General features: G+C 41.0%; 1 protein-coding gene and 1 pseudogene across 2 annotated transcripts in view; one reads left to right on the plus strand and one right to left on the minus strand.

Annotated features, from left to right (window-relative positions):
* TRIM33 (tripartite motif containing 33) overlaps positions 1-15,786 on the minus strand; it is a 163,494-nt gene extending 147,708 nt beyond the window's left edge. For both annotated transcript variants that reach the window (XM_059037020.2, XM_059037001.2), the window contains exon 1: positions 15,227-15,786. In XM_059037020.2, the coding sequence (XP_058893003.1) occupies positions 15,227-15,752 (526 nt within the window). In that variant the 5' untranslated portion in view covers positions 15,753-15,786. The remainder of the gene's footprint in view (positions 1-15,226) is intronic.
* Positions 15,787-20,025: 4,239 nt separating this feature from the next.
* On the plus strand, positions 20,026-20,315 carry LOC136794609 (cytochrome c-like; annotated as a pseudogene).
* Positions 20,316-20,989: the final 674 nt, after the last annotated feature.

Consider the following 20,989-nt stretch of genomic DNA (forward strand, 5'->3'; position numbering starts at 1 on the left):
AACCAAGAGATGACTGAAGAAATCAAAGAGGAAATCAAAAAATACCCAGAAAAAAATGACAATGAAAACACGATGACCCAAAACCTATGGGATGCAGCAAAGGCAGTTCTAAGAGGGAAGTTCATAGCAATATAATCCTACCTCGAGAAACAAAAAAAAAAAATCAAACAACCTAAACTTACACCTAAAGCAATTAGAGAAAGAAGAACAAAAAAACCCCCAAAGTTGGAAGGAAACATCATAAAGATCAGAACAAAAATAAATGAAAAAGAAATGAAAGAAACAATAGCAAAGATCAATAAAACTAAAAGCTGGTTCTTTGAGAAGATAAACAAATTGATCAACCATTGGTCAAACTCATCAAGAAAAAAGAGGGAAGACTCAAATCAACATAATTAGAAATGAAAAAGGAGAAGTAACAACTGACACTGCAGAAATACAAAGGATCATGAGAGATTACTACAAGCAACTACATGCCAATAAAAGGGATAACTTGTAAGAAAGAAACAAATTCTTAGAAAAGCACAACCCTCCGAGACTGAACAAGGAAGAAAGAGAAAATATAAACAGACGAATCACAAGCACTGAAATTGAAACTGTGATTAAAAATCTTCCAACAAACAAAAGCCCAGGACCAGATGGCTTCAGAGGCAAATTCTATCATTTAGAGATGAGCTAACACCTATCCTTCTCAAATTCTTCCAAAATATAGCAGAGGGAGGAACACTCCCAAACTCATTTTGTACAGCCACCATCATCCTGATACCAAAACTGAAGATGTCACAAAAAAAGAAACTACAGGCCAATATCTCTGATGAACACAGATGCAAAAATCCTCAACAAAATACTAGCAAACAGAAACCAATAGCACATTAAAAGGATCATACACCATGATCAAGTAGGGTTTATCCCAGGTATGCAAGGATTCTTCAATATATGCAAATTAATTAATGTGATACACCATATTAACAAATTGAAGGATAAAAACTATATAATCTCAGTAGATGCAGAAAAAGCTTTCAACAAAATTCAACTCCTGTTTATGATAAAAAAAAAAAAAACTCACCAGAAAATAAGCACAGAGAGAACCTACTTCAACATAATAAAGGCCATATATGACAAACCCACAGCCAACATTGTTCTCAATGGTGAAAAATTGAAACCATATCCTCTAAGATCAGGAACAAGACAAGGCTGCCCACTCTCACCACTACTGTTCAACATACTTTTGGAAGTTGTAGCCACAGCGATCAGAGAAGAAAAAGAAAAGGAATCCAAATCAGAAAAGAAGTAATTGTCACTGTTTGCAGATGACATGACACTATACATAGAGAATCCTAAAGATGCTACCAGATAACTACTAGAGCTAATCAATGAATTTGGTAGAGTAGCACGATACAAAATGGATGCACAGAAATCTCTTGCATTTCTATACACTAATGATGAAAAATCTGAAAGAGAAATTAAGGAAACACTCCCATTTACCACTGCAACAAAAAGAATAAAATACCTAAGAATAAACCTAGCTAAGGAAAGAAAAGACCTGTATTCAGAAGACTATAAAACACTGATGAAAAAAATTAAAGATGATAACAAACAGATGGAGAGATATACCATGTTCTTGGATTGGAACAATTAACACTGTGAAAATGACTATACTACCCAAACCTATCTATATATTATTCAGTGCAATTCCTATCAAACTACCAATGGCATTTTTCACAGACCTAGAAAAAATTGCAAATTTGTATGGAAACACAAAAGACCCTCAATATCCCGGACCTCAGATTATACTACAAAGCTACAGTAATCAAGATGGTATGGTACTGGCACAAAAACAGAAATATAGATCAGTGGAACAGGATAGAAAGCCCAGAGATAAACCCACGCACATATGGTCACCTTATCTTTGATAAAGGAGGCAAGAGTATACAATTGCGAAAAGACAACCTCTTCAATAAGTGGTCTGGGAAAAATGGACAGCTACATATAAAGGAATGAAATTAGAACACTTCCTAACACCAGACATAAAAATACTGAAAATGGATTAATGACCTAAATGTAAGGTTATAAAACTATAAAACTCAGAGGAAAACACAGGCAGAACATTCTATGACATAAATCCCAGAAAAATCCTTTTTGACCCACATCCTAGAGAAATGGAAATAAAAACAAACAAATTGGACCTAATGAAACTTAAAAGCTTTTGCACAGAAAAGGAAACCATAAAAATAGACAAAAAGGCAACCCTCAGAATGGAAGAAAATATTTGCAAACGAAGCAACTGACAAAGGATTAATCTCCAAAATATACAAGCACCTCATGCAGCTCAATATCAAAAAACAAACAACCCAATCCAAAAATGGGCAGAAGAACTAAATAGCCATTTCTCCAAAGATATACAGATTGCCAACAAACACATAAAAAGATGCTCAACATTACTAATCATTAGAGAAATGTAAATCAAAACTACAGAGAGCTATCACCTCACACCGGTCAGAATGGCCACCATCAAAAAATCTAAATGCTGGAGAGGGTGTGGAGAAAAAGGAACCCTCTTCCACTGTTGGTGGGAATGTAAACTGATATAGCCACTATGGAGAACAGTATGGAGGTTCCTTAAAAAACCAAAATTAAGGGCTTCCCTGGTGGCGCAGCAGTTAGGAATCCGCCTGCCAATGCAGGGGACATGGTTTCGAGCCCTGGTCTGGGAAGATCCCACATGCCGCGGAGCAACTAAGCGCATGTGCCACAACCACTGAGCCTGAGCTCTAGAGCCTGTGAGCCTCAACTACTGAAGCCCACATGCCTAGAACCTGCGTTCCTCAATGAGAAGCCACCACAATGAGAAGTCTGTGCACTGCAAGGAAGAGTAGCTCCCATTGCTGCAACCAGAGAAAGCCCGCACGCAGCAACAAAGACCCAACTCAGCCATAAATAAATAAATAAATAAATAAATATTTTTAGAAACTAAAAACAAAAATACCATATGACCCAACAATCCCACTACTGGGCATACACCCTGAGAAAACCATAATTCAAAAAGAATCATGTAGGACTTCCCTGGTGGCGCAGTGGTTGAGAATCTGCCTGCCAATGTAGGGAACACGGGTTCACGCCCTGGTCTGGGAAGATCCCACATGCCGCAGAGCAACTGGGCCCATAAGCCACAACTACTGAGCCTGCGTGTCTAGAGCCTGTGCTCCGCAACAAGAGAGTCCACGACAGTGAGAGGCCCACGCACCGCAATGAAGAGTGGCCCCCACTCACTGCGACTAGAGAAAGCCCTCACACAGAAATGAAGACCCAACACAGCCAAAAAAAAAAAAAAAAAAAGTCATGTACCACAATGTTCACTGCAGCTCTATTTACAATAGCCAGGAGATGGAAACAACCTAACCATCCATTATCGGATGAATGTATAAAGAAAATGTGGCACATATATACAATGGAATATTACTCAGCCATAAAAAGAAATGAAATTGAGTTATCTGTAGTAAGGTGGATGGGCCTAGAGTCTGTCACACAGAGTGAAGTATGACAGAGCAAAACAAATAGAGTATCCTAACATATATATGGAATCTAAAAATATATATATGGAATCTAAAAAAAAAAATGGTTCCGATGAACCTAGGGGCAGGACAGGAATAAACATGCAGAGGCAGAGAAAAGACTTTAGGCAACAGGGAGGGGGAAGGGTAAAGCTGGGACGAAGTGAGAGAGTAACACTGACATACATACACTACCAAGTGTAAAACAGATAGCTAGTGGGAAGCAGCAGCATCGCACAAGGAGATCAGCTCAGTGCTTTGCGACCACTTAGAGGGGTGGGATAGGGAGGGTGGGAGGGAGACGCAAGGTTGGGGGATATGGGGATATACATATGCATATAACTGATTCACTTTGTTACATAGCAGAAACTAACACAACATTGTAAAGCAATTATACTCCAAAAAATATACTGAAAAACAATAACAACAACAACCAGGCAGCAGGCTAGATTTGGCCCATTGGCAGTATTTTGCCAACCCCTGATCTAAAGTAAGGTCCAACAATTAACAAGCACAGAACTTCCAATTAGTATTTTATTGCCTCACTCAAATAGGAAAAGAACCAAAGATTATCCACTATTTAAGGAAGCCTTTGAGACAAGAAGAGGTAAAGACAAAAAGAAAAAAACAAAGTTACAAAATAAAGTCAAGGACTTCCCTAGAGGCATAGAGGTTAAGAATCTGTGCTGCCAATGCAGGGGGCCTGGGTTCCATCCCTGGTCAGGGAACTAGAGCCCACATGCATGCTGCAACTAAGACCCAACACAAGCAACCAAATAAATAAATAAACCAATTTTTTTTTTAAAAAAAGAGAAAGAAAATAAAGTCAAGGTGATCTTTCAGAAAGTCAGTTGAATAAGAAAGTAAAAAGAAGGGGAGGGCTTCCCTGGTGGCGCAGTGGTTGAGAGTCCGCCTGCCGATGCAGGGGACACGGGTTCGTGCCCCGGTCTGGGAAGATCCCACATGCCGCGGAGCGGCTGGGCCCGTGAGCCATGGCCGCTGAGCCTGCGCGTCCAGAGCCTGTGCTCCGCAACGGGAGAGGCCACAACAGTGAGGCCCGCATACCACAAAAAAAAAAAAAAAAAAAGAGAAGGGGAATTCCCTGTTGGTCCAGTAGTTAAGACTTGGCACTTTCACTGCCGAGGGCCCTGGTTCCATCCCTGGTCAGAGAAGTAAAATTCCACCGCAGTGAGGCCAGAAAAAAGAAAGAAAGAAAGAAAGAAAACAAAGAGAAGGAAAGCATAAGAGAAAACGTAGGAGAGAGTATGAACCCAGGAACTCCAACATTCAAATAGAAACAGTTCCAAAAAGAGTGAGGGAAATGGGGGCTTGAAGGAGAAGGGCATGAAGAGGGTCCTTATGAAAAAATTTTTTAAGTTTAAACTTTTTCTTACTATAAACGAAGAGTAGAAGACTAACAGAAGAAGCACAGTGAACTTTTAAAAATGACGAAAGGAAAAAAAATAGAAACAATCACTATATTCCAAAAAAGGATGAAGAAATATTAAAAGGTTCCAAGAAGAGGTAAATAAAACCCAGTTGCGGTTGTACAAGGGAGCAAAATCAGACTAGCAGGAGCAACAACTGACTACTTTAAAACACGGGAAGAGATACCTTCAAAGTTCTGAGGAAAAACAAATTTTAACCTGCAACTCCATATCCAGTCAGACTACCATTTAAATAGAAGAATAAAATAAAGAGCTTCAAAAATGCAAAGGCTCCGAAATTTTACTCTTAACGATTCTTTCTTAGTATGTACAAACAAGGGAGTAAACAAAGAATGGGGAAGCCTGTGTAAAATAATTAGAAGCAAGACTCTCCTCGTAAGGCAGGCTTGAAAGATTACACCCTCAGTTAGAAGTGTGCATAAGCAAATAATGATAGTAAAACTTTAAAAAAAAAATAAATCAGACAATTAGCATAGGAAAAAAAAACAAAACTGTCACTCCCTGGTTTCAGAGTGAGGGAAAAAACTTTCTCCTGAGAAGTTTCAAATACAGGTTAGCCTATAAGGTAAACTCTAAATCAACATGTGCCAGTTCTAAGAAACACCAAACTAAAAATTAACATCAGTGACTTTTCACTGGTGGTACCCGACAGAAGTAAGGGCAAAATACTCTTGGGAGGCTTGTTTCCAAAAACCAGGTCTGGCAGGGTTCATAGTTAAAGCCCTAGTAAACACTCAAACTCCAAAACTATAAAACACTGGAGGACACCATCTACAATAATCAGGAATAGGCAGAAACAAGTAATAGTAAAAGAGGACCTCAAGAACTTTAGTTAATGGAATTATCAAATATAAATATGAAATCAGTACACTTCAGAGTAGTAAAAACATAAAAAGTAAAATGAAAAACAGGAAAACAAAGCAAACACAGCTAAATGTAATTTAAGGGAAACCATTTATAGTAAAAACAAAATATAAAATATATCAGAATAACACATAAAAGACGTGCAAGACTTTTCTAGGAAAAAAGCTATATAATATTCAAAAATAAAAGATTTAAGCAAATGGAAAGGTATGCAAAGTTTCTGAACAGGCAGATACCATACTGTAAAGATAGCATTTTCTCCCAAATTAATCTATATATTCAAAGCAATTCCAACAAAAATGCTGACAAGTTTTTAAAATGAACTTTCACAACATGATTCTAATATGTTTAAGAGCTAAAAGCCAAGGTCAGTCAAGATAATCTTTAAGATGAACAAGGTGTATGTGGAGGGGGATGAAATTACCTTAATGAATAACAAAGTTTACTATAGCTTTATAATAAGCAATAAAGGCAGAAAAATGGGGGATAAACTGATTTTTTAAAAACCTCTCATATATCAAAAGACAGCTCTCTGGGGCTTCCCTGGTGGTGCAGTGGTTGAGAGTCTGCCTGCTGATGCAGGGGACATGGGTTAATGCCCTGGTCCAGGAAGATCCCACATGCTGCGGAGCGGCTAGGCCCGTGAGCCATGGCTGCTGAGCCTGCGCGTCCGGAGCCTGCACTCCGGAACGGGAGAGGCCACAACAGTGAGAGGCCCACGTACCGCAAAAAAAAAAAAAATAGACAGCTCTCTTAAGAGTAAAGGAAAAAAGTCAAGTGTATTAGTTTATTGCTGTGTAACAAATTACCCCAAAACTTAATGGGGTAAAAGAATAATTCCTTATCTTTCAGTTTCTTTTAGTCAGGAATCTGGGAGTGATATGGCAAGTGGTTCTCTCTGAGCCTCGAATGAGGCTACAGTCAGATGTCAGCCAGGACTGCAGTCATCTGAAAGCCTGACCATGCTGGAATATCCACCTCCAAAGTGGCTCATTTCCATGGCTGGGAAGTTGGTGCTGGATGTTAACAGACCCCAGTTCTTTACAGAATTGCAAGAGTGATAGTTGGTTTCGCCTAGAAAAAGGAATCCAAAGAGTAAGAAAAAAGCTGTATACCTTTAATGAAGCCCCAGAAGTCACTGTTAATTCTGCTATACTCTCTTGGTCATCCAAACAAGCCCTGAGTCACTGTGAGCAGAGACTAAAGAAGGGTGTGAATAACAGAGGAGAAGAACACTGGGGCCACCTCAGAGGCTGGCTACCACAGTAAGCCATAGTAGGCTAAGAATAAATCTTCAATTTACATAACCAACAAAGGATCAGTATGTAGAACTTATCAAGAATTCTTGTAAATCAAAACAAAAAAGTTAGCAAACTAAAATAAATAGAAGACATGTAGACAAGTAATTCACAGAAGCAACAACATAAATCACACGTAACAAGCATTCAAAAAGTATTTTTCCCTAGAACCACGTAATTCATGCTATTTACATGTCATAAAGGCATAGAATTTAAATACTTTTTTTAAAATGATGTATTTATGTTCATTCATCCTTGTTTTTTCTCACTTCCCCTTCAGACCAATGTCCATTCTGGAAGCTGGCTAAGGATGAAGGTACAATTTGTGGCCACAGAGGAGACACAGATTAATGTATCCAACACCATGATCCCAACCTCAGAACTTGTCCTCTGGTAAATAAAATGATAGAACTCAGTCAACCAGTAATAAATATGAAAAAAAATCAGCAGATCTACAACACACTATAAAAGGTCAATTTTAATTATTAACTACTTTTTTCCTCTTCATATTTACATTTGGGGCAAGCTCTTTATGAACTGTGATGGGTACCCCAAAATGAAGGACTACAAATGCATGAATCTGCCACCTTCTACTATTCCATGGTCTGACACTCTTCCTAATGACTTTACATTATCACTTGGTTACAGCCCCTTTAAAGAAGCAGGTCTCAAACTTTTTGGTCTCAGAATCCCTCTTACATTCTTAATCATCAAAGACCTAAAAAGCTTTTGTTCAGATGGGTTTTATCCATCCATGTGTACAGTATTAGAAATAAAAACTGAGGATTTTAAAATATTTTATTTAATATTGTAATAAATAATTGTTAATAGCAAATTAATAATCTGTTTCATTAAAATTAAATATTTTATTAATTCATTTAAAAATAAACACATTGCATGTTTAAATAACATTTTTAAAGAAATAACTAATTTCCAAAACCAAAAAAATTTTTTAGTAAAGTGTGGCACTGATTTCGCTTTTAAATCTCTTTAATGTTTAGTTTAATAGATGTCTGTATATATGCTTTTGCATTTAATCTGTTGTGAGAGATTGTTTTTTGTTTTGGGGGGTTTTTTTTCTGTGGTACATGGGCCTCTCACTGTTGTGGCCTCTCCCGTTGTGGAGCACAGGCTCTGGACGCGCAGGCTATGGCTTACGGGCCCAGCCGCTCCAAGGCATGTGGGATCTTCCCGGACCGGGGCACGAACCCGTGTCCCCTGCATCGGCAGGCGGATTCTCAACCACTGCGCCACCAGGGAAGCCCTCAAAAAATTTAAGATGTTTTTATTTCTTAAACACCAGTTGCAATGTGAAATTTCAAACTGCAGTGATGAACTTTTACTACGCCCTTACATTAAAATCTATTAGTCTATTTTGCACTTTGAATCTTTTTCCTATGCCTGATTTTGTAACATGATGCATTCATTGGTCCTTTGGGAAATACTGGTTCATTATGCAGATCTTCCAAATGTTGACATTTCATTGCACAATATCAAAAACAAAAAAGTGTTAATATCACTACCAATCTCATCAGAAAAGCCTTTAAATATTGAGAAGCTGTCAAGCTCATGGTGGCATATACAAGTTTCCCAAAAATCCGAATTTTCATTTAAAAGCTCAATTTTTTATAATTGGCAACATATGACAACATCAGTTGTTTCTCTTGAAGTGACAAGGCTCAATTCATTCATTTTTAAGAAAATATCTGCCAAATATCCATTCTTGAAAACCAGTTTGTTACTCATTCTTTCAAGTAAAAATTATTTTCCAAGAAAAAAAAAAAAAGCAGCTAATTCAACTTGGAATTCAAACAACTGCACAAGTACTTTTCTTATTGCACTTCAGTCTGCAGCAGAAGCACTTTATGCATTATCCCATTTCATCGCACAGAATATTAAGGATAAAAATTTTTAAAATAGGGAAGTCCCTGGTGGTCCAGTGGGTAAGACTCCGTTCCCGATGCGTGGGGCCCGGGTTCAATCCCTGGTCGGGGAACTAGATCCCGCACGCCACAACTAAGAATTCCGCACGCCACAACTAAGATCCGGTGCAGCCAAAATAAATAAATAATTTAGAATATATATATTTTTTAAAAACAATTTTCACTGCTTCACCAAGGACATAAAAGTAAAACACATAATTTTTGTTGGTGGCGGTGGTTTTACTCTAAGTATGTGATGGTAAAGTTACAATAACTTTTAGAGTGCTTCAGAGGCACTATCTTAATTCCTGCTAAGGTGCCAAGCAGTCTTACCCATCACTGCTTTTGTATTAATACAAATGTCAGAACAGTGAATAAGGCAAATAATGAATCAGTGTTATAATGAAAACAGTTTCAACTCTGCCAACACCTGAAAGGGTATCAGAGACAATCCCCCCCACCCCTCAACTCAGAGTTTCGTGGACCAACTTTGAGAATCTACTTTAAGGTACTATTCTCATTTAGTGTCTGCTAAGAGGAGTATATATTAGGAAATGAAAAGCAGTTAGATTCCCCTAACTGAAATTTTTAGTGTACGGATATTAGACCTTGTAAAAACTTAGGATTTAGAACATTAGTTTACAAGTTTTTACACTGTAAGTTTTAGGCAGCTGAAGAGAGGTTTGGAATACAAATGACTTTGTCTGGTGTGCTGTACTTCATTAGATGTCAGAAAAACCTAGAAAAACACCAACAATTTGCCTTCCTGCCTCTTCTTTTCTGCTTACTGTGAGACAGAGGTAATCACAAAGGCAACAGCAGTACAATTTATTGGGAGCTTACCAGGCACCAGGCACTCTATGAAGCAATCTACAATGTATTAACTCATTTAATCCTCACAATTAACACTATGAAATAGGAATTATTATTACTCTCAATTTATGGATGTTAAGTAACATATCCACAGTCATTCTAGTAGTAAATAACGGAGCTCAAAAAAGAATGCAGGCAGTCTGACTCCTGAATTGTGTGCATTTCACCAACCACAATGCCATAAGATATTAAAAAGTGTTTTTCTTTGATACGTCTTTAATGACTGATTGCTGATGACTATGTTATCATTCAAAAACTCAAGCATGTTTATGTCAAACAGAGCATTAGAGAAAGTAGGACCTAAAAAAATCCCGAAACAGATAAGCCACACCCAGAACTAGCAAACTGCTAAATAGTACATGTACTCCTGGGACAAGAACTTCCAAGAACTCAAACAGAAGATTCCCCTGAGTGGCTCACCATGCTCAGTGATAAAACAGAACCACTGTGAGGAGATGCTCTTCACACTATACCCAGAGGTATTCCCTCCCACTTACCACATGATGGTTGCCATCTCAGACTTTTCACAAAAAGCTGAAGATTCATAAACAGAATTATTTTTCCATGTTGATTATTCCCGACAAAAAATAAGAATATTAAACTTATGTTGATGTAAAGAGTTAGCATAAAAGACAATAACAGAATCACACAGAACTTTACTGGATAGGAACTCAACTTCATATTGCAAACCTGGAGAGGCTGTCTAGGTGACTTGCCCAAGGTTACACAGCATATTAACAGCAGAACCCAATGCAAGTTACTCCCAATCCAGATAATCATCCATATCACCATGCTGTCTATGCCTTACTACAGAAGTCTCACCTCCTTCAAGAGTGCATTTGAGAGGTTGTTCAGATGCATCAATATATATTTGTATTTTTACTGATACATTATAGATTTGTGCATACCCACTACTGATAGCTGTTCTGACTGAACCTGAAATAAACCTAAAAAAATAAAAAATAAAAATCACAAAAGCACTTTAAAAAGCTCACAATTGAGATTCAACAAATATTAACTAAATTATCTATTTTGATTTTCCAAATATTCCAACAGCACATAAATCAGTCTTTCTCCTCAAAATATTTAAATCCATGTCTCTCAAAGTGTGGCAGGTTCCAGAATCAGAATCACGTGATACTTGTTAAAAATTCAAATCCTAGTGTCATCCCCAAGTCAAGTGAAACAGTCTCTGAAACTCCCAAAATGGTATTTTAAAAAGCTCTCCAGATGATTCTTATTCATCCAAAAGCTATATATTGAACATCCACTCTACAATATTCTAGTGGGAAACAAGGAACAAAAGAGTAAACAAAAACAAGTAAACATTCTGGATTTTAGTTGTCCTATGAAGAAACAAAGGTAATATGTCAAACAGTGACCTGGAGGACTACAATTGTCCCTCAGCAATCTCAGGGGATTGGTTCCAAAACCCCCATCAGATACAGAGAGCCAACTGTACCTTAAAAGAAGCAGCCAGACACAGAATTTTCAGGGCAGTGAAAATACTATGTATGATATTATAATGACGAATACATGTCATTATACATTTGTTCAAACCCTTAGATTGTACAACACCAATAGTGAACCCTAACATAAAACTGTGAACTCTGGGTGATTATGATGTAGGGCTATCAACTCTAAAAAATGTACCACACTAGTGAGGGATGTTGATAATGGGAGAAGGTATGTAGGTATGGGGAGAAGGGATATATGGGAAATCTCCGTATCTTCCGTTTAATTTTGCTGTAAACCTAAAACTGCTCTTTAAAAATAAAGCCCTAAAAAAAAAAAGTGATCAAGAGAAGGTCTTTCTGAAGAGGCAACATTTGAAGTGAGGAGCCCTTCACTTAAGAACAGTGGTTCTCTTGGGGTTTCCCTGGTGGCACAGGGGTTAAGAATCCACCTGCCAATGCAGGGGACATGCGTTTGAGCCCCGGTCTGGGGAGGTCCCACATGCCACAGAGCAACTAAGCCCCTCACAACTACTGAGTCTGCACTCTAGAGCCCACATGCCACAACTACTGAGCCCACGTGCCACAACTACTGAAGCCCGCATGCCTAGAGCCCGTGCTCTGCAACAAGAGAAGCCACCATAATGAGAAGCCCACGCACCACAACGAAGAGTAGCCCCCACTCGCTGCCACTAGAGAAAGCCCGCACACAGCCACGAAGACACAACACAGTCATAAATAAATAAATAAATAAATTTTATATATATTAAAAAAAATAGTGGTTCTCAAACTTAGTGTGCATCAAAATCACCTGGAGGACTTACTAAAAATGATTTCTGGTTAGAAGGTCTTGAGTGGGGCCCAAGAATTTGCATTCCTAACAAGATTGCAAATGATGCTGATGCTGCTAGTCCAGAAACCACACTTGGAGAATCATCTATCTAAAGGGAACAGCTAAAGGGTTTGAATAACTCTGGTGTGTTAGAGAAAGAGAAAAAAGTCCATTAGAAGGGAGGGTAATGTCATTGTTTCGGGACCACTTAAGATGGTGAATTAAACTACCAACTATGGATACTCAGACCAGAAATGGAATCACAAGTTATTCAATAACACCTTACATTTGCAAAGCATTTCACAGTTTATAATAGCATTTTCACTTTCATTATTAAATACGATTTAGTGAGATACACGTGAAGGACTATTAGCTACATTTAGAGATAAACTGAAGGACAGAAACATGAACCTGAGGGAACCAGTAAACAATTAAGGGGCAGAACTATGTCCCCTGACTGCAAATCCAGTGTTACTTCCAGAACAGCATGTTCTATTTTTTTAAACAGCAAAGCAAAGGATACATACAGGAGTTAATACTAAGTTACTTTCTAGACTCCCTGCCTAAAAACATGATGGCTTCCAGACGTAATTTGTTTTAGATACCAGTTAGAAAGCAACACTGCCTTTAGATAGACAGTATTTAGTCCCATCTACTTATTTCTCCTAGTTCAAAAACAAAAGATGGAGAAACGAAGAGGGAATTTATACACTATTATTCTCTCTCCTGCATAAGTAACACAGAACTAATTTCATAACCTCAGTCCCTCAGCCACATCAATCAAACACAATTTTCATCTTGTGTTTACTCTAAATCTCTCACCTAATCCAGGTTCCCACAAGAACACTCAATCCTACATGTCTTGCTATACTCAGTTAGTTATACACCCATTATCCACTCTCTGTATACCCAATATCATTTCGAATCTTCTCCATCAATCAAACCGTTACTCTTAACATGCTTACCTGCAGATCTCAATAATACTTCAAACCCCAAACTGAAATCATTATATCCTCCCTCCACCGCACACACACCTGCTTCTATGCCTGAATTCTTTTATTTGCATTAATAACACTGCCACCCACCAAACAAGAAACCTGGAACTTGGCCTAGACACGTGTGTCTCTCTCACTCCAATCTCAATTGGCCTCTCACATCCATTCCCACAGCTACTTACAATTAGTTACCAATAATAATAAACTAGCTGCCATTTCACTAATAACTATCATGTACTAGTCACTTAACACACTTCATTCTATCAATAACTCTATGAGGTAAGTAATTTTGTCCTTATAAAATTAATCTGTACAAGTAACAAGTAGGAAGTGACAAAGTAGGCATCCAAACTCAAATGTTTCTCCCAAAGTCCATACCTTTCCCCCATACCAAAACACTTCCTTCTTTAACACCTTGTATCAGTCCTTTACTACCTACTCCAAATGCTAATTTCTCTCCTAGATTACTGCCAGGATTCTCCTAACTGGCTCTGCCTTGGATCTTTTCTTCCCTTACCCTTCAATGTGCCCCCAAGTGATCTTTCTAGATCACAAATGTGATCTTTTTATCTTCCTGATACAAAAATCTGTTAGGGACTCCCTTTAAACTATCTACACTGTACAGGATACATTCTACAGGATGAATCCCAAACCCTTTCGTACAGGTCCACAATCCCTTCCTTACCTGAAGTTCCAAAATTCAAAAGCTTTGAAATTTTAAAGTTTTTTCATAACTGCAATAAAACCCACCCTGAATTGCAGGAGGTTATTGGTCTATCCCATAAGAATGATATTCACATACTTCACTGCAGAAACATTAATATTTGATAATGAGTTGTTAACCCACACCCCACTGGAGTGTTAGAGACCCTACCAGGAAAAAGAAAAATTTCCAACCTATTCTGATGTCTAAAACACACCTGGTCTCAAGGGTTTCAGATAAGGCACTGCAGACCCCCTACCTATTCAGCCCATCAAACCAACCTAATTTCCACCAATCACCTTACACATCGCTTAGCTCCAGGGATGTGTAAGGTGCCCTGTGCCCTGAAAACTCTCCAACCCAAGGAGCTACTCACCCTTCAAGAAACCTACTCAAGGGTTTCCTTTTCAGTGAAGTTTCCCTGACCTTCTCTTGACTGTGCCACAACCACTGTACCAAGGACCCACCTCCAATGCTGTACCTTGTATGTTTGTTTCCCCTATGTTGGACTCTGAATGAGCTCCTCATTGAGTATTTTACCCAATTCTAGCACAGTATCCGGAACACTAAGTATTCATTAATGTACAAGGAACTGAAATTCATGCCCAACTCTCCCTAACTCCCAATTCCCTTCAAAGTTCATTTCTCCTTCACCCCTAAACATTAAGATTTTTCCCTATCCATGCAGGCCCCTCACAGCTATTTTGCTTCCAGAGTTCCTCCTTCTCAATGTCATCCTAAAATTACTCTCTACCAGACGCCTTCTCGTAGCCCCAAATTCTCTAATATGCCCTTTAACCTCCCTAGTCCTTCTTTCCCCTAGCTTTGAACAGATCAAATCCTCTCCCTCTAAAGCAATTCATCCTCACTGCCCTTATCTCTTAACTACTACCTCAACATCTCTCGCGCCTAGGCCTTCCCTCCAAAATGCTTCTCACAAGCGGATTCCCAGACCCCGTCTTCTCTCACAGTCCGTTCCACCCGCTCCCGAACCTGCGCTCGGCCACAGTCCACCCCTTCCCGGCCCGTATCCGCATATCGCGAACCTCCCCTGCAGCCGGTGTCCCCTCCCCCAGCCTCTCGCAGCCGGCACCCCTCCCTTCAACCTCCCCATATCTCTGGAGGTCCAGCTTCTCAGGAAACTGTCCCAGGAGCCGTGTCTTTCACCTCAGACCCCTTAGGATTACGCCGGTCCGAGCAGCCCCGGGCCCGAACACCTCCGTCCCCAGATCCTCGACACCGCAAATCCCCTTCGGCCCAGACCTCCGGCCGGGCCTCCCGCTCACCTTGCTGGATGTCGCCGTTACTGCCCCCCGGGATGGGCACGTTGAGTTGGCGCTCGGGCTCCGGTAGACAGCGTAGGCAGAAAGAGTGAAGACAGGGCAGCAGCTTGGGCTCCGCCTCACGCCGGCTCTGCAGGCTCTGCTGACACACGGCGCAGGTGTCCAGGAGCGAGGCTGGCGGTCCAGGAGGCGGCCCCGCCGAGGGACCCGGAGCAGGAGCCGAAGCCGGAGCTGGGGCCGGCGTCGATACCACCCCCCCAGGAATTCCAGGGCCCACTGAGGCTGCAGGGGCTGAGGTAGCCGGGGCCGAGCCCGAGGAGGCCGCGGCCACCCCCCCGTCGTCGGGCCCGGCCGCGCAGCTCTCCGCGCCGGCCCTGCCGCCTTCCTCCTCCTCCTCCTCCACCAGCACCGCGGCGAGAGGCGGCTCCGCCTCCTGCGCCGCGGGCCCGGCGGCCCCGGCAGTTACCGGCGCGCTGCTGCTGCCCCCGCCGCCGCTCTCAGCCTCGCCACCGCCTTTGTTTTCCGCCATGTTTTCCTCTTTGAACCCGCCGGACCGCCCCGCGCCGCCCGCCGCCGCCGCCGCCCCCAGCCCCAGCCGCAGCCGCAGCGAGAGCGGCCGCCGAGAGCGAGCAGGCAAGCGAACGAAGGAACGAGAACGCGCGCGCACGCGGCGCCCCCACCCTCGCGTCGCGCGGTTGCAGGAGGGCGGGCGCGGCGCGCGCACGTACGCACGGACGTCCTCCGGAGGGAGGCGGGAACTCGGGGCGCGGGCGCGCTGACGTCCTGGCCGCCCTTCCTGACCTCCGTGGCCGCTGCGTGGAGTCCGCCCCGTTGCAGTTCGGCTCGCAGTGAGCGTTTAAAGTCAGAGGCTCTTGACGCTGAACTACCTTTGGTTGGGGTGGTTAAGAACTTGGCCGTGGTGATAGTGCGGGGAAGAGCGGGCAAGGGTGGAAGGCCGGGGCTGGTTCCTGCAGAGTGTCTCTCGGGCGGCGGGGTCCCCAGAGGCGGGCGCGTCTCCGCCGAAACCTCACTCGCCGCGGGGTCAGACGCCCTGGCCTCCTGGCTCCGAGGTGCCGACCTCCTGGGTCTCTGTGTTTTAACTGGCCGCGTTCCTTTGGATGGTTGTGTCTCAGGGGAGCAGTAAAGTGAGGATTTTTGTTTTTAACTGGTGGCGTACCAGAAATAGGCTGAAAAGACCCAGTGAGGAAAAACAGCTATTTTAGCAGCTATTTTTAGCTTCTTAAGGTGATTGATTCGCTGACGTTGCTACGCTTCAGAAAACCAATCAACTGAGAAGCTTTTTCAAAGCAGAGCTGTTCCAGGACCACACCCCAGACCTACATCAGGAAGTCGGGGAGAGCTCATGAATGTTGAAAGCGCTTTGGCTGATTCTGATGTGCGTCAGTTTGGGGAGTCATGATCTAACCAATATTATGTCCCGAGAGTCTCACTTAGTGCCCTGGCGGGAGTAGTGTTGCAAATGCCTTAACAGTGTTGGTAATAGAAGCTTTCAGGAAGGGTCTTCATTGAGAGACAAGTACTATGGCTGTTTTAATGTTAGAATTGTGAAGTGCTTTCCTCTTCTCACAGTGTTCCCAAGAAACCGTTATTCTTGAGCTGGTAAAAGTCCTTAAAATAAACCACCTCGAAACATTTTTCATTTATTCGTTCAAAAGTAATGACCTTTTACTATGAGTCAGGTAGTGTTTTAGAGATGCTAGGATTACAGCAAAGAACAAAGGAGATCCTTACTTTCAAGGAGTTTGCAATCTGGAGGAAGAGTGACATAAACATGCAGGGAGTGATCAATGCTATGAAGAAAAAAAAAGCAGAGTAAAAGAGATTAGAGATGATTGGGGAAGGCCTCAGCTGATAGGTGAACAAGCTTGTGGTTCTCTTGCAGAAGAATGTTCCAGGCAGAGGAACAAACAGTAAGTACAAAGGGCCTGAGGCACAGTCTTGGCTTGTAAGTGGAACAGCAAAGAGTCTGTGTGGCTGGAGTGGCTTGAAGGGGGAAAGAGCAGTAGAATATGACATAATAGAATTAAAGGAACCAGGTCATATACAGAAATGGCCTTCAACTTTTTAAACTTCTGTGCCCTGGAAAAGAACTTTGAAAAACTATTTTCTCCCTCGGACATTGTAAGTTGACTCTTAACATTTTTCATCAGGAGTGTAAATAGTTGCAAAGAGTGCCGTTTCTGACATTTTGCAATACCAACATTTTTTAATTGTCACATTACTTTTAAATCTATCCAGTGGAAAGGTAAGCAAGTAGTTTAACAAACATCATCATCCATTTTAAAAGTACATGATCAAAAATGTTGTATTTCATGAAATAAATATTAAACATGAAAAGTAAAATGTTAATTGGGACTGTCTTTTAATGAGATGACATAGTTTTTTTTAGTTTGTGTAGACATGGATGTATATAACATTACTAGGAAGAGATAAAGTCCTGTATCAATTCAATTTTTCACTTTTATTGACATAAGCACTGCATTAAAAATGCATGTAAACATATGTGTATATATATGAATTAATATAAAATTAAATCTCTTAAAACTATCCTTGTGTACCCTTCGGAAAAATTTCCTCCACTGTAAGTACCCGAATACTCATACTCCAGTTTTAAGATGCTGAGTGAGATAGGAAATCTTGGATGAGTTTTGATCAAAGACTCAAAGTTGTGAAAAGAGTCACTGTGGCTGTTTACTGTAGAAATCACTTGTAGGGGGTCAGAGTGGAAGAAGGAAGACCAGTTAGGCTGCTAATGCAATAATATTTCAGCCAAGGAATAATGGTGGATTGAACCAGGGTGGTATCTGTACAGGTGGTGAAAAATGAGGCGTATATATAATAAAGAGCAAATAAAGACTTTTCTCCAAATTCACTTCAAAAAAAAATTAGTGGACCAAATTTCTCAACCAAAATCTTTGTTTCCTTGCATTTTTCTTAACCTTTTGATGCCTGCTACCATTTGCCTTTATTAAAATCTAGTACAAGGGAATTCCCTGATGGTCCAGTGGTTAGGACTTCACGTTTCCATTACAGGGAGCATGGGTTCGGCACATGCCGCGCAGCACAGCCAAAAAAAAAAAAAAAAAACTATAAAAATCTATAAAAGTGCTTTTTGTAAACATTTTTAAAAATATTTTATTTATTATTTATTTTTGGCAGCATTGGGTCTTCATTGCTATGTGCAGGCTTTCTCTAGTTGCAGCGAGTGGGGGTTCCTCTTCGTTGTGGTGCACGGGCTTCTCATTGCAGTGGCTTCTCTTGTGGAGCACGGGCTCTAGGCGTGTGGGCTTCAGTAGTTGTGGCACACGGGCTCAGTAGTTGTGGCTCGCAGGCTCTAGAGCACAGGCTCAGTAGTTGTGGCGCACAGGCTTAGTTGCTCTGCAGCAAGTGGGATCTTCCCAGATCAGTGCTCGAACCCGTGTCCTCTGAATTGGCAGGCAGATTCTTAACCACTGCACCACCAGGGAAGCCCAAAAGTGTTGTTTTTGAAAACGATATAATTTTATAGAGAGCAAACTGTCCCCCCACCAATATAATTTACTGTGTGCTGAGAATGCAGTGCCTGGATTTAAATTGTCATGGAGTACTTGGGGACATTGAATCAGCTACATTCTCGATTTGCAATGGGAACCCAGAAATCTTGCAGGAGAAATTGTGAAATCGTAAGACTGACGTATGATATGGACAAACCTGTCTGATGGAGAGACTGCATTGGAGGTTGAGTCTGTGCTGGAGCCAGAAAGCCTAGTTTGAAGCCTCGTTCCACCACCTACTAGCTGTGTGATTTGGGGTAACTTACTTTGCTTGCCTTAGTTTCCTCAGTTGTAAAAGGGCTTTTGTTACTAGTAGGATCTACTTCAAGGTTGACAATTAAATATTTGTAAAGTGCTAACCGTACCTGGCTCATGGTAAACATGAAATGAATGTAAAAGTAGCCAGACCTAAAGGTTCATGAACAGAACTGGAGGGAGCAACAAAGATACCTCAGAGAGAAATCTCAAGAAGAGAAACCATGCTGTGGTCTGAACTGAGCAGCAAGTGTAAGGATCCAGCCATTCCCCTAACCTAAGCTATCTTTTACCCCTGACCCGCTTGCCCAAACATCATAAGAAAAACACAGTTCTGAAATAAAGGAGAACTATCAGTAGATACCTAATAGCTCTGCTGTGGAGAAAACTGCCCTGATATTGCTGGTAACCAGAAGTGAAAAGAACTTTACAATTGTCCAGAAAAGAGAAAGAGCACTGGGAATGACATAGCTAGGTGAGCAATAGTGAGAGCACAGCAGGTTGGCTACAGTGAGGCAGAGTAGCCCAAGAATAGCGTGAAGGTTTGCAATGGCTGGTTCTGCCACTCTTGGACAGAGCAACTACAGTCATCAGCGGGAATGGAAGATGTCATGAGGACCCACAGAAGAATGCTGAGCTGCAGTTAAGATCTGGGGCATTTCTGGGCAATTCCAGTGATTAAGACTCCATGCTTTCACTGCCAAGGGCTCAGGTTCAATCCCTGGTCAGAAAATTAAGATCCTACAAGCCACGTGGCACAGCCAAAAAAAAAAATTGGGAGAATTTCTGTTAATGTGCCATATTAGCGACCATGAGTGGGTAAGGCCAGAAGATATAAAGGGAACATCTTGTTATTTATAAAGTTCACTTCTCTGAACACAGGTACATAAATAAGCACATGTACCTTGGATTAGCATATCCTTGGACTTAGCAGTAAGTCCAACTTCAGAGCAAGGACCTTGCTAAAGCACATGTCAAAAAAACAAAATTAAAATGAGTGATGTTGAGAAGGGCAAGATTTTTGTCCAGAAATATGCCCAGTGCCACACCGTGGAAACGAAAGGCAAGCATAATAAATGGTCCTGGATGGAAGACAGGTCAGGCCCCTGGGATTCTCTTACACTGATGCCAACAAGAACAAGGGCATCACCTGGGGAAAAATGTATTTGGAGAATCCTAAGAAGTACATCCCTGGAAAAAAATGATCTTCGCTGGCATTAAGGAGACAGAAAGGGCAAACTTGATAGCTTATCTCAAAGCTTCTAAAGAGTAATAGTTGGCCCACTGCCTTATTTTCTTACAAAACAGAAATGTCTCAACTTCTTTTATGTGTAACATTTAAATTGATTTTATATACCAAAATTCAGATCATGAGTGGCTGACAGAATTTTTTTTGGACAGTCCTGATTTTAATAAGATTGGCTGTGGTTAAATTAATATGATCAGCTTTTTGAATTTTGATAGGAATTCCAGTTCAGCAAGTGTTGTCACTGTTTCCCTCTTCTAAAGATATAATTAGACTTGATTGGTAATATTGAAATTTTCACAAAGATGGTGAATGCCATCTCAAAACCTATAGGATATTGGTTTTAATTTAGGTTTATAGAACTGATTATATGAGTATAATATTTAAATACTGGGAAAAATCGCTTTGTTGTCTCATACAATTGAGCAAGACTCACCTGCATTTCAGTTTGTGTTCATTGGGCTTTAAAGGGCTGAGGACAAGGTAGAAATATCCATTTTATCTTTTTGGTCTTAACTATGCCAATCCAAAATTCCCTGTATCCAAAATGTTGCCTTTTGGGAATTCCCTGGCAGTCCAGTGGTTAGGATTCCACGCTCTCACTGCCAAGGGCCCAGGTTCAGTCCTTGGTTTGGGAACTAAGACTCCACAAGCCACGCAGTGCGTCCAAAAAGGAAAGAGAAAAATAAATAAAAATAAATAAGTAAAATG

The sequence above is a fragment of the Kogia breviceps genome, chromosome 1 (assembly GCF_026419965.1).
Source record: "Kogia breviceps isolate mKogBre1 chromosome 1, mKogBre1 haplotype 1, whole genome shotgun sequence".
NCBI classification, from domain to species: domain Eukaryota; kingdom Metazoa; phylum Chordata; class Mammalia; order Artiodactyla; family Physeteridae; genus Kogia; species Kogia breviceps.